Source organism: Lepidochelys kempii, chromosome 7 (genome assembly GCF_965140285.1).
Source record: "Lepidochelys kempii isolate rLepKem1 chromosome 7, rLepKem1.hap1, whole genome shotgun sequence".
NCBI classification, from domain to species: Eukaryota; Metazoa; Chordata; order Testudines; family Cheloniidae; genus Lepidochelys; species Lepidochelys kempii.
Genome location: NC_136386.1, coordinates 1,260,398 through 1,277,622, shown reverse-complemented (window position 1 = coordinate 1,277,622; position 17,225 = coordinate 1,260,398). Strand labels below are relative to the sequence as shown.

Genomic DNA, 17,225 nt, shown 5'->3' with positions numbered 1-17,225 from the left:
GGGGAACGAGGGGTGTTGTTGAACTAATACGGCATTGAGGGCTCGGTCCAGCCTCACGCCGGGGCAGCTAACAACACACTGGTACCTGCCGGCCTTACGCTGTCCCCACCCCATGCCCGGGGGTGGGTGCTGCCCAGCTGGCTGCAGCCTGCGTGGAGCCGGGGCGGGGGCGGCGGTTGGATATTCTTACTACAAAGAGCAGCAGCGAAGTGGTTTCCAGCCGTGCCAGCTACTGTGGTCCTTACGGGTCAGTGTTAACACCCCATGGTGCTGGATGGGGCCGCCCTGAGCTATTGGCCCAGGCCGGCAGTGCGGCACCGGCCCTGCTTGGGCCGTGGACACTGAGCCCTTGGGTCTGGGCCCGAGTAAATATCCCTGCTCAGAGCTGCCCTCTCTTGGGCGCATGGGCCCCAGACCTGGCTGCAGCCTGGCTGGTGCCATGGGCAGGCTGGGTGGGTTTGGGACGGGGCCCGCGGGTGTGATGAAGTGGGAATGTTCTTAATGTTCTCTCTGAATACTGTGTGGGTGCCTGTTTCCCCATGGCATTTCTTAAGTCTCTAGGTGGGGGGATAAGGGGGTGTGATTGTGGCAGAGCCCTAGAGGGCCAGCGTGATGGTGTCTGCACAGAGAATAGCCGACACCCTGTCCCCTGGCGACTGATGGCCTGGGCCCCTCCTCTGCAAAGGGGCCAACTGAAGGTGTTGGAGAACAAAGAGATCAGGTGGCCTCCTGACCCGGGAAAGAGACAAAGGCCAGAGGAGGGGTGGGAGAGTTTCAGTTTGGGGCTGGCTGGGGAAATGGAGGGAGGCCAGAGGAGGCTCTGGCCTCCTGCCCCAGAAGACGGACCTGACTGAGGGGTCCTGTTCTCTGCACCTACAAGCTCTGTGTTAGACCACGTTCCTGTCGTCTAATAAACCTTCTGTTTCCCCGGCTGGTGGAGAGTCACGTCTGTCTGCGGAGTTGGGGGGCAGGACCCTCTGGCTTCCCTAGGACCCAGCCTGGGCGGACTCGCTGGGGGAAGCGCACGGAGGGGCAGAGGATGCTGAATGCTCCGAGGTCAGACCCAGGAAGGTGGAAGGTGGGGAAGCTTCTTGCCCTGCAGACAGTCTGCTCCGAGAGAGGAGGCTCCCCCAGAGTCCTGCCCAGCCTCGTAGGGAGCAGGTCCAGAGCGTGGCCCGGGGCCTGTGGGGCACAGTCAGCATGGGCCCTTTGGGTGCTGGGGCAGAGCCCAGTGCAGGTGCAGAGGCTGGCATGTGACACAGAGCAGCCGGGGCCATAGGCTCAGGCCTTTATTTGCAGAGTACAGGGCTGCTACAGGTGCTGGCCGGGGCAGACCCTGGAGCTGCATGAGGGGCCCCTGACAGGTGGGGCCTGCACCTGGCTTCCCACTTGCTCCCTAGCACACTGCTGGGCCCCACGGCACCGCCTGCCCACGAGGCCAGAGCACAGCCCATGGCCAGGGCGGGCACCAACGGGGCACAGAGCCGGCTGCCAGCAGAACTCCTGGCTCCCCCTACGGCAGGCACAGCATATGGGGGCTGTGGGGTGGCTGGGGCATCCCTGCCAGCGGAGGGGCCTGCCCGCCAGCTCTGAGCCTCAAGGCAGCGCGGACACTTGGCTCTGCCCTCCCTGCGAGGCACTCCCCAGCCCCACCTGCTGTGGTGTGGGGGAGGGCCAGGAAATAATCCCATGAATGTCTGGGATGTGGGGGCAGGACAACGCGGCCCGGCGGGGGAGGGGCAGGACAACGCGGCCCGGCGGGGGAGGAGGGGGTAGGACAACGCGGCCCGGCGGGGCCGGGGGGGACAGGACAGCATGGCCTGGCCGGGGAGGAGGAAGGGGCAGGACAGTGCGGCCCGGCGGGGGGGGGACACCGTGGAGGGAAGGCGCAGAGGTCCAGACTGGCCGTCGGGCCCGGTGGGCGATGCCCTGGCACTAGCAGGTGGCATAGGCATTGGCCTTCTCCCGGATCTCCTCCAGCAGCCCGGACACCCGTCTCTCCAGCGCCTGCAGCCGCGTGGCCTTGGCCTCCAGCGCCTCCTCGCCATCCTCAAAGCGCCGCTCCAGCTCTGCAGACAGGCGGAGACAGGGGTGAGCCCCCCAGCATGGCCACAGCACCGACGGGGACCCGGGCCCTTTGCATGGCACAGCCAGCCGTCACACAAGCCCTGGCCTGCAGCCCCCCACGTGGCATGTGCCCGGACCCCTCCCAGAGAGCCCACGGGGCGCGTGGGGCCGGGCAGGTGTGAGTGGGGGGCCAGAGGGGCCCTCGGGGGGCGCGTGGGGCCAGGCAGGTGTGAGTGGGGGGCCAGAGGGGGGCGCATGGGGCCGGGCAGGTCTGAGTGGGGGGCCAAAGGGGGGCGCGTGGGGCCGGGCAGGTGTGAGTGGGGGGCCAGAGGGGCCCTCGGGGGGCACGTGGGGCCGGGCAGGTCTGAGTGGGGGGCCAAAGGGGGGCGCGTGGGGCCGGGCAGGTGTGAGTGGGGGGCCAAAGGGGCCCTCGGGGGGCACGTGGGGCCGGGCAGGTGTGAGTGGGGGGCCAGAGGGGCCCTGGAGGAGGCGCGTGGGGCCGGGCAGGTCTGAGTGGGGGGCCAAAGGGGGGGCGCGTGGGGCCGGGCAGGTGTGAGTGGGGGGCCAGAGGGGCCCTCGGGGGGCGCGTGGGGCCGGGCAGGTGTGAGTGGGGGGCCAGAGGGGCCCTCGGGGGGCGCGTGGGGCTGGGCACTGCTCCTGCTGCCCCAGCCACGCGGCCCGGGTACCTTCCAGCTTCCTCTGGCTGCCGCTGGCCTTGTCCAGGATCTGCTCAGCGTCCTGCAGGAGCCGCGTCACCCGGCGCAGCGTGGCGTCCGACGCCCCGGCCAGCTCGCCCACCTTGCTCTGCAGCGCCGCGTGCCGCCGCACGACCTCCGCCAGTGCCTGGGGGCAGAGGGGACCGGCTGACACCCAGCGCCAGGCTCACAGGGGTCCTGCCCTCTGGGCGCGGGGCCCACGGCCCACTGCTGCAGGGAGGGGGAGGGGTATGAGCAGACTGGTGGGCGGGGGGGGAAGGGTGTGGGCTAGCAGGTGGGCGGGAGGGGTGCTGTGCGGGGAGGGGCACCAGCAGGTGGGGGGGGGAAGGGAGAGCATGCTGGGGAGGGGGCACCGGCAGGCAGGCGGGGGAGGGGGATGGGGTGAGCTGGGGAGAGGGTGCTGGGGGGGTCACTGACAGGCTGGGGGGAGGGTGCTGTGTGGGGGAGGGCGTGGGCTGGCATCCAGGAGCCAAGGGGAGGGGTCACATGCTGGGTGCAGCATTTCAGGCCCCTGCAGCGGGGGACCGGGGGCTCTCACCTGGCCTAGCACCCCCGTGGCCGACACGGCTCGCTCAGCTTTCTTCTTGGCCTCCTTGGCCAGCCCCCGGTTGGTCCTGGACTTGTCCTGCAGGGCAGCCACGTGCTTCGCCAGCTCCTGCAGGGCACTCAGCACCCGTGACTCCTTCTCCTGCAGCCCCCGGAGCCTGCGCTCGGCCTGCACCGGAGAGAGGGGGATTGGGCTGGAGCCGGCAGGACGAGGGGGCCCCTGCCCGTGCCACCCCAGTCCCACTTGCCCCCGCAGCGCGGCCGTGGGGCTGTGGCCCGATCCAGCCCAAAGGAAACCCGTGGAGCAGTCGGACCCGGCCTCTGTGAGCCCCCCCAGCCCCGGCCTCAGGGCTGAGAGTCCACACAGCCCCAGCGAGCCCCCGGCCCGGACCAGCCCCAGGGAAGAGCCCTCTGGCCAGGAGCAGCTGGGGCAGGGACTGGCTGGGGAGGGGAGGGGAGGGCTCCAGGCAGCAGAGGTAAGGGGGGTTCAGGGGGTGGGGATGCCCTGGTGTAAGGATAAAAAGAAGAGGAGGACTTGTGGCACCTTAGAGACGAACCAATTTATTAGAGCATGAGCTTTCGTGAGCCGCAGGATGCATCCGATGAAGTGAGCTGTAGCTCACGAAAGCTCATGCTCAAATAAATTGGTTAGTCATCTACATGACAGTAACACAATGTCAGAGTGGCTGGCAGGAAGGCGACCCCGTCCAATGGCCCCCACGATCACCAGACACAGAAACAGATCTTAAGGTGGTTAAAGAAAACTTCATTTGATGGCATCTGTCTGGCAAGAAACCACTTCTCAATAGTTGTGGTTGTGAAACCCTCATTTTTTGTATTGTTTTGTCATTATGGCCCCCACTTCCCCATTGTTTGTCTGTCTGGTCTCTGTCTGGCTCTTTGACTGTTTCTGTCTGTTACATAATTAATTTTGCTGGGTGTAAATGAAGGTGGTGGGGTAGGATTGGGTAGAGAATTTTGTTACACTATGTTAGAGAAGAATGAGGGGGGATTTGATAGCTGCTTTCAACTACCTGAAAGGGGGTTCCAAAGAGGATGGCTCTAGACTGTTCTCAATGGTAGAAGAGGACAGGACGAGGAGTAATGGTCTCAAGTTGCAGTGGGGGAGGTTTAGGTTGGATATTAGGAAAAACTTTTTCACTAGGAGGGTGGTGAAACACTGGAATGCGTTACCTAGGGAGGTGGTGGAATCTCCTTCCTTAGAAGTTTTTAAGGTCAGGCTTGACAAAGCCCTGGCTGGGATGATTTAGTTGGGGATTAGTCCTGCTCTGGGCAGGGGGTTGGACTAGATGACCTCTTGAGGTCCCTTCCAACCCTGATATTCTATGATTCTATAGGGTTGGTTAGTAATGTTTCAGTCTAATGCTTGGTTACGGCACAGCTAAGCAGGACTCAAGTTTCACTATATAAACTGGGATCCAAGAGGAAGTTCTGTGGGAACCAACTCCAGGACACAGCCCCACGATCAGAGCTTCCAGACCTCAACAAATAAAAGGACGTTTTTCTCCACACAGCGCACAGTCCACCTGTAGAACTCCTTGCCTGAGGAGGTTGTGACGGCTAGGACTATAACAGGGTTTAAAAGAGAACTGGATAAATTCATGGAGGTTAAGTTCATTAATGGCTATTAGCCAGGATGGGTAAGGAATGGTGTCCCTAGCCTCTGTTTGTCAGAGGGTGGAGATGGATGGCAGGAGAGAGATCACTTGATCATTACCTGTTAGGTTCACTCCCTCTGGGGCACCTGGCACTGGCCACTGTCGGCAGCCAGGACACTGGGCTAGATGGACCTTTGGTCTGACCCAGTCAGGCCGTTCTTATATATGTTCTTAACACTCTGCCAATGACACCGGGCAGAAATTGGAGTGTCTCAGATGACCTGATCCTGACTGGCCATCCAGACAAGTTACTGGGTGTGGTGAGCACAGTCTGTGTTAATAAATAGAGGCGACGTAGGATATTACAGTGTAAGGCTCTTCCACTGGTAAAAGGTCCTGCACACATGCAGGAGTAGTGTACACCCGGAGCCCTACGCATTGGGTAAGGGTGTGGGGACTTACACCGACCAGGCCAGTGACACCGGGAGCCCTACGCATTGGGTAAGGGCATAGGTGCTTTTTGCCTGGAGCCCTATGGCCTGGGAAAAGGTGGGGTGCCATAATGTGTGTAGGTAACACCGGGGCAGGAGAAGCCTGGCTTGGGGGGGGCCAGAAGGGTCCCCGGGAAGGCAGAGCCCCTCACCTCCTTCACTCTGCTCTCCACACCCCGGACTGCCTTCTTGGTGCTCTTCAGCGCACGCCCTGCCACAGACACCTGGACCTTCGCCCCCGCCAGCACCTCCTGCGTGGCCGTGATCACCCCCCTGACGCCCACCGCTTGCTCCCTGGGGGGGCACAGGACAGCATCACCCTCAGGACACCTCCCCACCCCTGCCCCCACAGTGCCCCCTGCCGGGAGTCCACCACAGCCAGCACCCTGCCCTGCCCCCACAGCACCCCCTGCTGGGAGCCCCCCACAGCACCCCCTGCTGGGAGCCCCCCACAGCCAGAGCCCTGCCCTGCCCCCACAGCGCCCCCTGCAGGGAGAGGCTGGGACCAGAGTAGCCAGAAACTCCACCCACACCCTCAGCTGGTGTCCCTGCCCTGCTTCTGTCCCTGGTAACTCACCTGGCTTGCCCTGCCCGTGTGAGCAGCTCCTGGGAGGTGGCCAGGCTGTGGGCCGTGCTGTTCAGGACAGCGTCCACCCCATCCAGCTGCCGGATGCTGTCCTGGATCTCCTGCAGCAGGTGCCGGATCCTGCTGGGGCTGCTGGGCAGGGAGATGTTCAGCACCTTCTGGGCCACCAGCTCGATGCTCTCCGGGTCGGCTCCCTCCTCTGCAGACAGGGACGGCCCTCAGCATGGGCAGCGGGTCCTTGGCATGCCAGTGGGGACAGGCCGGGGCATGGCTGGGCACCCACAGATACCTGCAGCAGCCGCTGACTTGGGCCCTGGTTCACCCCATGCCTGCCCATGGCTTGGCCCAGCATAGCAGTGCCCTGGGACGCCCACCATGCCAGGCTGCACAGGGCACCGGTACTCCTGGGAACCCCAGGCCCACTCCAGCTCAGCTCCGGCTCCATACCTGCCAGGAAGTCCTTGATCTTCTGGATGAATTCTCGCAACCTGGCTGTGGACTCCTCCATATGGCCTCTGGCTGTCTGGGACCCATCCAGTGTGTCCTGGGCTCGTCTTCTGGCGCCCCGGGCCAGCTCCTGGATCTCCTGCACCTGGAGGGGACTCACAGCTGATTGCTCCAGGCTGGCTGCCCAGCTGGGAGCACAGGCATGTGACTGGCACATTTGTACGTGCACAAGGCTGTGGGGTGGAGGGCACCCAGCCATAAGGGTGCCCAGCCCACAGGTGTGCGAGGCCAGGGAAGGCTGTGCACTAGCAGACCCTGTGAGACACACACTCACCAGGACCCCTGCAGCTCGAATCACAGGCCTGATGCCTGAGGAGACCATCCCCACCCCTGGTGATGGGACCCACCCCTGTCGTACCTTAAGGGTGATGGTACCCAGCTGCCCAGCCGTGCTTTCCAACTGGCGAGAGACATCCTGGGCGGTGCGCAGGGCCTGTGTGGAGATGGGGAGCGCCCCCCTGCAACCTGGGCCCCCACAGCGCCGCTGCCCAGAGTCATCCTGGCAGGAGGCCCCTCCACAGGGGGCTTGTTCACAGCCCTGATCTCCCAGCGCCCCACAGATCTGCAGGCAGAGAGCACATGGCAGGGGGTCACCGGAGAGCCAGCCAGCCCTGCAGGGCCCCAGGGGAGGGGGGCAGAAACCTGGGCTTGCCATTGCACTCACTGATGGCCCCACACCTGGGAGGGAGGCTGCAACAAAGGGGGAATGATTTGTATGACTCCTGAGTGTGCCTCAGTTTCTCCCGATGCTCCACATGGCTACCGGGGGCAGGGAGGAGGACTCAGTTTGCTCTCAGGGCAGAGGGAGGCCTGTTCTTGTGACACAGCAGGGAGGTGGGAGTGTTGACCTGGGAGTGTTGCAGGGGAGTTTTACTGGGACTGTCTGCATTGGGGAGGGGAGACGTCCCTTGAGAGAGGATACCAGAGCCAGTAACCTGAGCTGGGAGGGGGATGGGGCCAGGTGACCCCTTCTGCCTGGGTAGCTGGACAAAGGCTGGAGGAAGAGCCGGGGGGAGGCTGGGGGAGTCGGCTGGAGGGGGTTCAGTTTTGGTGAGTTGGCTGGGGAAGAGGAGGGAGCCCTATGGCTGGGGTCTAATCTCTCTATCCCCCAGAAGGGCCTGACGAAGGAGTCCTGTTTGTGCCCACAAGCTCTGGTCTGGACTGTGTTCCTGTCGTCTCTAATAAACCTTCTGTCCTACTGGCCAGCCGAGAGTCATGGTGAATCACAGGAAGTGGGGAGACAGGCCCTGACTCCCCCACACTCCGTGAGGGTTCTACACTAGGAAACCAAGTCACTGTTACCACATCGCTCAGGGGGCTGAAAAATTGCCCTCCTGGAGCGACGCAGCGACCCGAGCTGAGCCCGGTGGAGGTAGCGCTAGGTGGACAGGACAGTTCCCCCAGCGATCCTGCCACCCCTCTCGGGGACGGGGATTGGGACAACATGGCAATATTTTGTCATGTTTTTATGAGGCCTGTCTATGCCTCTGTTTCCCCGCAGTGCTGCATGGCTCCCAGTGGGTGGGGAAGGGCTGGTTGCTCTCAGGTCAGGCAAAGCGACGTGGGCGTCTGGGCCTTGCTCCCCATGTCAGTGGGGGGTCTGAGAAGACACCGGCGACTGGCACCGAGCACACAACGCCCCAGAGGGACCTGGATTCCCTGCCGCCCCTGGGGGGCTGAACAATCCCCAGCTGAGATCAAAGCACTGGGTGGGGGGGACCTGGGGCTCTCCCCTGGGCTCTGCCGAAGGAGGGCGGACAGCCAGAGCGTGCACCAGGGGCTCCCTACAGCTGGCGGGGTGCTGGCTGAGCAGGGTGGCCGATGCTGCAACCTTCACGTCTCTGTGCCGCGCCAGGGGACAGCGCGGGGTGAGCGTCTCTGCAGCCGCTGGGCGCGGGGCATCGGGCCCTGCACAGTGGGCAGGGCTCTGCCTGGCTCTGCCTCAGGGGGACTAGCTGGGCAGAGCTCACGGGGCGGAGCAGGGCTGGAGCCCAGAGGCCCAGTGTAAGGGGGCGGGGAGGCCACGTGGCTGACCCTGGTGGAAGGGTGGGGCCCCCTGGGGGGCTGGCCCACGGAAGGGTTCCTCCCAGGGACTGTTTAAAAGCTGGGACCTTGCACCGACCCTATGGATTCATGACAGAGGAACACCCAAGTCCTGTCCCCGCACTCCCCTGCCTTGCCCCAGCTCTCTCCCTGGAGGGGCTCCTTGGGGTAACCCTGCCCTGGCGCTCGCCCCTGCAACGCAGCAGCACAGAACGCTGCCCTGGGGCGGGCCGGCCAAGGAGGGGGGCACGAGCTAGGAGGGGGCTCGGGATCCGCCCGAAGGGGCAGTTGGAAAGAGCTGTAGGGGAAGGAGGAGGATGCAGAGGATGGAGTGGGTGGAGCTGAGGAAGGAGGTAGGGGATCAGATAATGGACGAACTGGGAAGTGAGACGGAGGAAAGCAGGAAAAGAGGAAAGGTCTGAGGCCAGGAGAAGCGGAAAAGTCAGACCTAGCTCTGGGAGCAGACACTCTTGGGGCTTGTCTATACTGCAACGTTGTCGACAAAACTTTTGTCTTTCACAGGTACTCAAAAAAGCCCCCTCGTGAAATTCCCGACGCAAGTGGCCGTGTGAATGCCTTTGTCAGCAGGAGCGGCAGGCCCGGGCGGCGCTTACCTCAGTCGGCTCCCCAGAAGTGGTGACATCTCCCTCTGGCTCCTAGGCGGAGGCGCGGCCAGGCGACTCTGCATGCTACCTCGCCTGCAGGCGCCGCCCCCACAGCTCCCATTGGCCGCAGTTCCCGGGCAATGGGCACTGCGGAGCCAGCGCTCAGGGGCAGCGTGCAGACCCCCCAGCTCTCCCTGTGCCTAGGGGCAGCCCACCCCCCAGCCAGAGCCCTGCCCGCTCCTGGGCTCCCGCCCTGCCCAATCTGGGCTCCCCCAGCCCTCCCCCGGCTCACCCTCTCGTTGAGCCTGGAGACGCTGAGCACAGCTGCCCGCTTCTGGGCCTCCTGCAGCGACCTCCTCTGCGCTGCCAGGCTCCGGCGGAAGGTGTCACCTGTGTCACGCAGCAGCCCCTCCGCAGCCTGCCGTGTGCGCTGGGCCTGGCCCACCAGGCTGGCTGGCCCCTGCACCGAGGCCCTGGCCCGCTGCGCCGCCTGCCTCGAGCGCTCGGAGGAGGCCCGGATGCTCCGGTAGGACTCTGCCAGGGCACAGGAGCAGGGCATCAGGCCAGGCCACGGAGAGCTCTGCCCCTGCATGGCCAGGGAGACGCGGCTGCACTGCCTGGGGGCTGGGCAGGGCAGGGAGGAGCTGCTGTCATAGAATCATAGAATATCAGGGTTGGAAGGGACCTCAGGAGGTCACCTAGTCCAACCCCCTGCTCGAAGCAGGACCAATTCCCAGTTAAATCATCCCAGCCAGGGCTTTGTCAAGCCTGACCTTAAAAACCTCTAAGGAAGGAGATTCTACCACCTCCCTAGGCAACGCATTCCAGTGTTTCACCACCCTCATAGTGAAAAAGTTTTTCCTAATATCCAACCTAAATCTCCCCCACTGCAATTTGAGACCGTTACTCCTCGTTCTGTCATCTGCTACCATTGAGAACAGTCTAGATCCATCCTCTTTGGAACCCCCTTTCAGGTAGTTGAAAGCAGCTATCAAATCCCCCCTCATTCTTCTTTTCTGCAGACTAAACAATCCCAGTTCCCTCAGCCTCTCCTCATAACTCATGTGTTCCAGACCCCTAATCATTTTTGTTGCCCTTCGCTGGACTCTCTCCAATTTATCCACATCCTTCTTGTAGTGTGGGGCCCAAAACTGGACACAGTACTCCAGATGAGGCCTCACCAGTGTCAAATAGTGGGGAACGATCAGGGAACGATCATGTCCCTCGATCTGCTGGCAATGCCCCTACTTATACATCCCAAAATATCATTGGCCTTCTTGGCAACAAGGGCACACTGCTGACTCATATCCAGCTTCTCGTCCACTGTCACCCCCAGGTCCTTTTCTGCAGAACTGCTCCCTAGCCATTCGGTCCCTAGTCTGTAGCGGTGCATTGGATTCTTCCGTCCTAAGTGCAGAACCCTGCACTTGTCCTTGTTGAACCTCATCCGATTTCTTTTGGCCCAATCCTCCAATTTGTCTAGGTCCCTCTGTATCCTATCCCTGCCCTCCAGCGTATCTACCACTCCTCCCAGTTTAGTATCATCCGCAAATTTGCTGAGAGTGCAATCCACACCATCCTCCAGATCATTTATGAAGATATTGAACAAAACCGGCCCCAGGACCGACCCTTGGGGCACTCCACTTGACACCGGCTGCCAACTAGACATGGAGCCATTGATCACTACCTGTTGAGCCCGACAATCTAGCCAGCTTTCTACCCACCTTATAGTACTGTGGGGACTCTGTCCCTCTTACCCCCAAAGCTGGCCCCCTCCCATCTTGCCAGCTGCTCCTGCTGGCGGGAGAGGGTGAAGTTCAGCTCCCGCAGCTCCCTGCTCAGGCTGGCCAGGCGGCCCCTCTGCTCCACGTCCACTCCAGCTGGCTCATCCAGGCGCCCCTCTGCGGTCTGCAGCTGCTTCCACACCTCGTCCATGTCCTTCCTGGGGGCACAGCTCAGAGTGGGCACAGAGCGGGACCTGCCCCCCAACCCTGTCCCAGGGCCCAGGTCCAGCGGCCAGACCCTTCTCCCCAGCACACCGGCGGGCACATGGGCGCAGGAGACGGACGTCCAGAGGGCTGGCCAGAGCCAGCGCCCGGCGTCCTGGGAGGGAAAGCAGGGCCCATGAGTAGCTGCTGGCTGTTCAAGGCACAGCTGCAGGAGGAGTCTGCGCCAGCCCCTCATGCCAGCCTTGCCAGTGGGGCTCAGCCCTGCACCCACACGGGGTCTCCATCTCCTTGGCCTCTGCTGGGCCTGCTCGCAAGGGGCCAGCCATGCCAGCTGGGGCAGCAACATGGGCATCTGCTTCCAGCCCAGCAGGCGGGAGGGCAGGACCAGGCTGGTCCCGCCGGGTGCTCAGGGTAAAGGGTCCCGTCACCGAGCCCCTCCCTCCCGGTGCCACCCCCTTGCCTGGTGCCGTCCAGCCGGCGGCCCAGCTGGCGCAGGAGGGGGGCGCCCTGGCTGCTCCCGTCCCCGACCAGCCGCTCCGTGCTCCTCAGCTTGCTCTCCAGGTCCTGCAGGCGGCTGTTGCTGAACTCGGGCCCGGGGCCTCCCTCCTGCAGCGCCCGCACCTGCCCCTGCAGCTGGCGCAGCCGGTCGTGCAGCCGGTCCAGGGCCAGGTCCCACCGAGCGAAGCAGGGCGGGCAGCGCTCGCAGCGGGGGAAGTTGTCCTGGAAGCCGCGCTGGCAGCGGTCGCAGCGCTGCCCCGTGAAGCCGGTGAGGCAAGCACAGTGCCCGCTGAGACGCTCGCACTGCGGGCTCTCCACCCCGGCCGGGTGACACTCACAGGCTGCCGGGGGAAAGGGGGCATGTCACAGCCTGGCCGCAACCCCTGCCGGAGTCTGCACACAGCCTGGCACGCCAGCTGCCGGGGGGGGGGTGTTAACCCTTTGACTGCTGACCCCTGCCCGAGCCACTCCCATGGCAGGGGGCAGGTCTCCAGCCGTGCCCCCTGTGACGAAGTGGGGCTGTTCTTAATGGTTCCTCTGAATAGTGTGGGGGTGCCTCAGTTTCCCCTAGGCAGTTCTTAAGTATCTAGGTGGTGGGGTAAGGGTGTATGATCGTTGCAGAGCCCTAGAGGGCAGGTGTGTGCAGGGGTCTGAACACAGAGAATGGCCGACACCCTGTTTCCTGGCACCTGATGGCCTGGGCCCTTCCCGTCTGCAAGGTGAGAGCTAAAGGGTTGGAGAACAAAGGAATCAGGTGACCTCCTGGCCCAGGAAAGGGACAAAGCCCAGAGGAGGAGGGGCTGGAGGGAGTGTCAGTTTGGGGCTGGCTGGAGACCTGGAGTGAAGGGCAGACGGGGTTGTCTGGCTCACTGCCCCCCAAAATGGACCCAGCTGAGGGGTCCTGTTCTCTGCACCTACAAGCTCTGTTTTAGACCATGTTCCTGTCGTCTAATAAACCTTCTGTTTTACTGGCTGGCCGAGAGTCACGTCTGACTGCGGAGTTGGGGGGCAGGACCCTCTGGCTTCCCCAGGATCCCGCCTGAGCGGACTCGCTGTGGGAAGCACACGGAGGGGCAGAGGAGGCTGAATGCTCCGAGGTCAGACCCAGGAAGGGGGAAGCCGGGTGAGCTGTGTGTCCTGCAGACAGGCTGCTCCCAGAGAGGAGACTGCCCCAGAGTCCTGCCTGGCTTCGTGGGGAGCAGTTCCAGAGCGTCGCCCGGGGACTCCGTGACACTCCCCCACCCCAGCTCTGACAATGCAGCGAGGCCTTGGCTGCACCAGCTCTGCAGTCTCCGCAAATGCCCAAAGCCCCACGCCCTTCTCTGCGGGGCACGGGGCTCAGTGAGGGCAGAGCAAAGCAGCCTGTCCAGTGTGGGGACCCCTCTCGCTCGACCCCATTCACCTGTGGCTTGCCTCCCATCCCTCTGGGTTTACTCCCATCCCCTTCCAACTCACCCCCGACTCTCCCCCCCCGGCTCACCACCATCCCCCTCTGACTTGCCCCCCACTCCTCTGGGCTCACCCCATCACCCTCTGGCTCAACCCCACTGGGCTCACCTCTCAGCCCCCTCTGGCTTGCCCCCTGTGGGGTTAGGAGTGTGATATCATATCTCATTGACAGGTGACACAGGGCCAGAAAGAGTTAATGACCTCCCAGACTGACCTGACCCAGGGCCCAACTTTAGAGACTGCTTAGGAAGAGATGGAAAGGAGGAGAGCTGTGAACTGCAGCCCGCACTGCTAGAGAGAGAAGGGGAGATGCTGGCTCAGGGCTTGTGATGTCAGCAAACGAGTCTTGTCTATTGCCATGGCTTTGATTCAAAGATCAAAACAGGAGTGTGAAGATCTAGGAAGACACTGGAGGGCAACAGTGTTGTTGTCTCTCTGTCTCCGGGAAGGTTGGGGTAACCTGTGTCTGAACCGTTTAATGATAAATTACCCTGAGCTAATTGCCAGGATGTTTGGGAGAAGGAAGGTTGAGCCTATTGTCTTCTCAGGCCAAGAGGCTGCTGGAAATGTATAAAAGCCCTGGGACACGATCCTCCTTCATCTCAGATCGGCTTTGGGTTTCAAGAAGGGGAAACCCTGAGCCATAAGGATTGAGATCCCCAGTCACTGACTGGAGTCACCCTGAACATGGACATTGGACTGTAACCTCTGGGCTGTTTCTAAAAGGACGTTTGGCCACTACAGACTCACCATCTCTGCTCGGTATCGTGACCTCAAGAACTGAACTCAGGTCGGTCTGTAGACTGATCTCTCTACCAACTCTCTCTCCCTTTTCTTTTTGAATAAACTGTAGTTTAATTAACGAGAATTGGCTATCAGCGCGTATTTGGGGTAAGATCTAAGTTATCATCGGACCTGGGTCTGGGGCCTGATCCTTTGGGATTGGGGGAACCTGCTCTCTTATATGATGAGAGAAGATCTTCAGTAATCATCATCGTATCTGACGTGTGTCCGGAGGGAGGCCTGGGGCGGGCACTTTAGGGGCACTGCGTTGTGTGGACGTCTGAGTACCCAGGGAGGTGATACGGAGGCTGGTTTGGTAACTGAGGAGTGGCATATCCACCGGCGTTCGGGGTTTGTCTGCCCCGCTCTGTCTGCAGTTCACCCCGACTGAGTGACCTCAGCTGGCTCCCACGGGCAGCATTGTGAGCCCCCCGCATGGCTCACCCCTCATCCCCCACGGCTTGCCTCCCACCCCCCACCCCTGGGCTCACCTTCATCTCCCATCTGGGCTTGCCCCCTGCCACCCCTTGGTCTAGCACCCATCCCCATCTGGCTCTCCCACCACCCCCTGTGCCCCCTCCTGGCTTGCCCCCCCCACTCCCCTCCAGCTCACCCCCCATCTCTTCCAGGTTCCACTCCAGACTTTCCCCCTGCCCTGCCCCACCCCCCCACGGCTCGACCCCAGGACTTGCACTCCAGGTCTCTGCCCACATCTCCCCCCACACACACTCACCCATGCACTCCCGCTCTGGCTCGCCCCAGTGGTTCTCCTGGCAGTCGGCGCAGGTGCGTCCCCCGAAGCCTGGCCGGCATGGGCACTGCCCTGTGAACTGGTGGGCAAAGAAGACACTTAGGTGGAGCAGAGGGAGCCCGGGCACCCCCAAACACAGGCCTCCCTGGGCCCTGCGCAGCCCGATGGCCCCACAGGGCAGCCTGCCCATGCAGTGCCCAGCAGGGCATGGCCCAGGCCGAGCGCCAGGCCCTGCTGCATGCCAGGTGGCACCCAGCCCCTGCTCCCTGGCACGGGCACTCACCATGTTGCAGCCTTGCTGCAGGGAGTGGGCCGGGTGGCAGCCGCAGGGCTCGCAGCCCTGCTCCCCACCGAAGCTCCGGAAGCCGGGGGCGCACTGGTCGCAGTTCTTGCCCACCACGTGCTCGCGGCAGGGGCAGCTGCCCGTGAGCCGGTCGCAGTAGCAGGTGCCGGAGGTGCAGTGGGCAGGCAGCGTGCCCAGCTGGTTACAGGTGCAGCCTGGGAACAGCAGCAGCAGGATTGGAGGGGCAGGGTTCAGCCCCCTCCCTCTGCCCACAGATACCCACAGCCCCAGGGCACTGCCATCTCCCACACTCAGGGACAGGGCCGTGCTGGGCCCTCTCCCCCCGTGTCTACACAGTGCCAGGGCCTGGGACCCCAGCCCCACTCCCTGTGATGAGATGCCAGGCCCTGTCCTGCCCCACTGTGCCAGGCCCACCCTGCCCCTCCCCACGGCCCCGCCCCACTGTGCCAGGCCCAGCCTGCCCCTCCCCACGGCCCCGCCCCACTGTGCCAGGCCCAGCCTGCCCCTCCCCATGGCCCCGCCCCACTGTGCCAGGCCCCACCTCGCCCGACGACCCGCCCCACTGTGCCAGGCCCACCCTGCCCCTCCCCATGGCCCCACCCCACTGTGCCAGGCCCACCCCGCCCCTCCCCACGGCCCTACCCCACCGTGCCAGGCCCACCCCGCCCCTCCCACGGCCCTGCCCCACTGTGCCAGGCCCCGCCCCGCCCGACGACCCGCCCCACTGTGCCAGGCCCCGCCCCGCCCCCCACGGCTCCGCCCCTCCCATGGCCCCGCCCCACTGTGCCAGGCCCAGCCCCTCCCCACGGCCCCGCCCCAATGTGCCAGGCCCCGCCCCGCCCGACGACCCGCCCCACTGTGCCAGGCCGAGCCCCGCCCCCCCATGGCCCCGCCCCACTGTGCCAGGCCCAGCCCAGCCCCTCCGCACAGCCCCTCGCCATGGCCCCGCCCCACTGTGGCAGGCCCAGCCGTGCCCCACGGCCCCACCCCACTGTGCCAGGCCCATCCTGCCCCTCCCCACGGCCCCACCCCACTGTGCCAGGCCCAGCCCAGCCCCTCCCCACGGCCCCGCCCCACTGTGCAGGCCCCGCCCCACTGTGCAGGCCCCGCCCCTCCCATGGTCCCGCCCCACTGTGCAGGCCCCGCCCCTCCCACGGCCCCGCCCCACTGTGCAGGCCCCGCCCCGCTCACGTCGGCAGCTGCGCTGCGGTGCGTTGCCGTGGTAGCCGGGCTGGCAGGCGGCGCAGCGGGGCCCGTCCGTGTGGTGCTGGCAGCGCAGGCAGTGCCCGGTGCGGGGGTCGCAGGCCTCGGGGTCGCTGGGGTCGATGTTGCCGTTGCACTGGCAGGGCCGGCAGCCCCCGCCCTCCTGCCCTGGGGCCCCGAAGTAGCCGGGGGAGCAGCGGTCACAGCGCGGGCCTGGAGGCGAGACCAGGAGACGCTCGCGGCCGGCTGGGCGATGCCCCGGAGGGACACCCCGGCCCGGGCAGCCTCAGGGGCCCCGTCCTGCTCTCAGGACCCAGAAACGCCACCAACGCCCCCCACCTGCCTCTGAGCCCCGTGCCAGGAGTGTGCTGCTCGGCTGGAGCCCCCCGGCCTGGCGCCGTGGGGCCCGGGGACCGACCCCACGCACGCATCCCTGGGACGGCTGCCCAGGCCCCAGGGCCGGCACGGAGCCCTGCCCCGGCGTGCTCCCCGCACTGCCCCCCACAGGGCTCTCGGGAACCAGCCGGCCCCAGATCACCTCCCCGGCCCCCTGCAGCCCCCAGCATCGCCATCGGGAGGGGCTGGGGGTGAGCGGGGCCAGGGGTGTCTCTATTTGGTTTTTTAAAGGAAAAGGGTAAACCCCACCCTCCCTGTCGGCCAGCAGGAGCCCCCCGCCCCGCCCCGCCCTTCCTGTCGGCCAGCAGGAGCCCCCCGCCCCGCCCCGCCCTCCCTGTCGGCCAGCAGGAGCCCCCCGCCCCGCCCCCGCCCTTCCTGTCGGCCAGCAGGAGCCCCCCCGCCCCGCCCCGCCCTGCCCTCCCTGTCGGCCAGCAGGAGCCCCCCCGCCCCGCCCCGCCCTTCCTGTCGGCCAGCAGGAGCCCCCCGCCCCGCCCCCGCCCTCCCTGTCGGCCAGCAGGAGCCCCCCGCCCCGCCCCCGCCCTTCCTGTCGGCCAGCAGGAGCCCCCCGCCCCGCCCCCGCCCTCCCTGTCGGCCAGCAGGAGCCCCCCGCCCCGCCCTTCCTGTCGGCCAGCAGGAGCCCCCCGCCCCGCCCCGCCCTTCCTGTCGGCCAGCAGGAGCCCCCCGCCCCGCCCCGCCCTTCCTGTCGGCCAGC

General features: G+C 64.8%; 1 protein-coding gene across 3 annotated transcripts in view; it reads right to left on the bottom strand.

Moving 5' to 3' along the window:
* Positions 1-1,274: 1,274 nt before the first annotated feature.
* LOC140914013 (laminin subunit beta-2) overlaps positions 1,275-17,225 on the bottom strand; it is a 43,815-nt gene continuing 27,864 nt past the window's right edge. For 2 of the 3 annotated variants that reach the window (XM_073350836.2, XM_073350839.2), the window contains 13 exons: positions 16,106-16,330; positions 14,894-15,108; positions 14,593-14,689; positions 11,590-11,968; positions 10,938-11,122; positions 9,473-9,714; positions 6,891-7,094; positions 6,473-6,617; positions 6,017-6,224; positions 5,592-5,733; positions 3,322-3,498; positions 2,754-2,910; positions 1,275-2,069 (listed from right to left, as the gene is read on the bottom strand). In XM_073350836.2, the coding sequence (XP_073206937.2) occupies positions 1,936-2,069; positions 2,754-2,910; positions 3,322-3,498; positions 5,592-5,733; positions 6,017-6,224; positions 6,473-6,617; positions 6,891-7,094; positions 9,473-9,714; positions 10,938-11,122; positions 11,590-11,968; positions 14,593-14,689; positions 14,894-15,108; positions 16,106-16,330 (2,510 nt within the window). In that variant the 3' untranslated portion in view covers positions 1,275-1,935. Of the gene's footprint in view, positions 2,070-2,753; positions 2,911-3,321; positions 3,499-5,591; positions 5,734-6,016; positions 6,225-6,472; positions 6,618-6,890; positions 7,095-9,472; positions 9,715-10,937; positions 11,123-11,589; positions 11,969-14,592; positions 14,690-14,893; positions 15,109-16,105; positions 16,331-17,225 lie in introns of those variants that run through there. The other variant, XM_073350837.2, reaches the window with a different exon arrangement.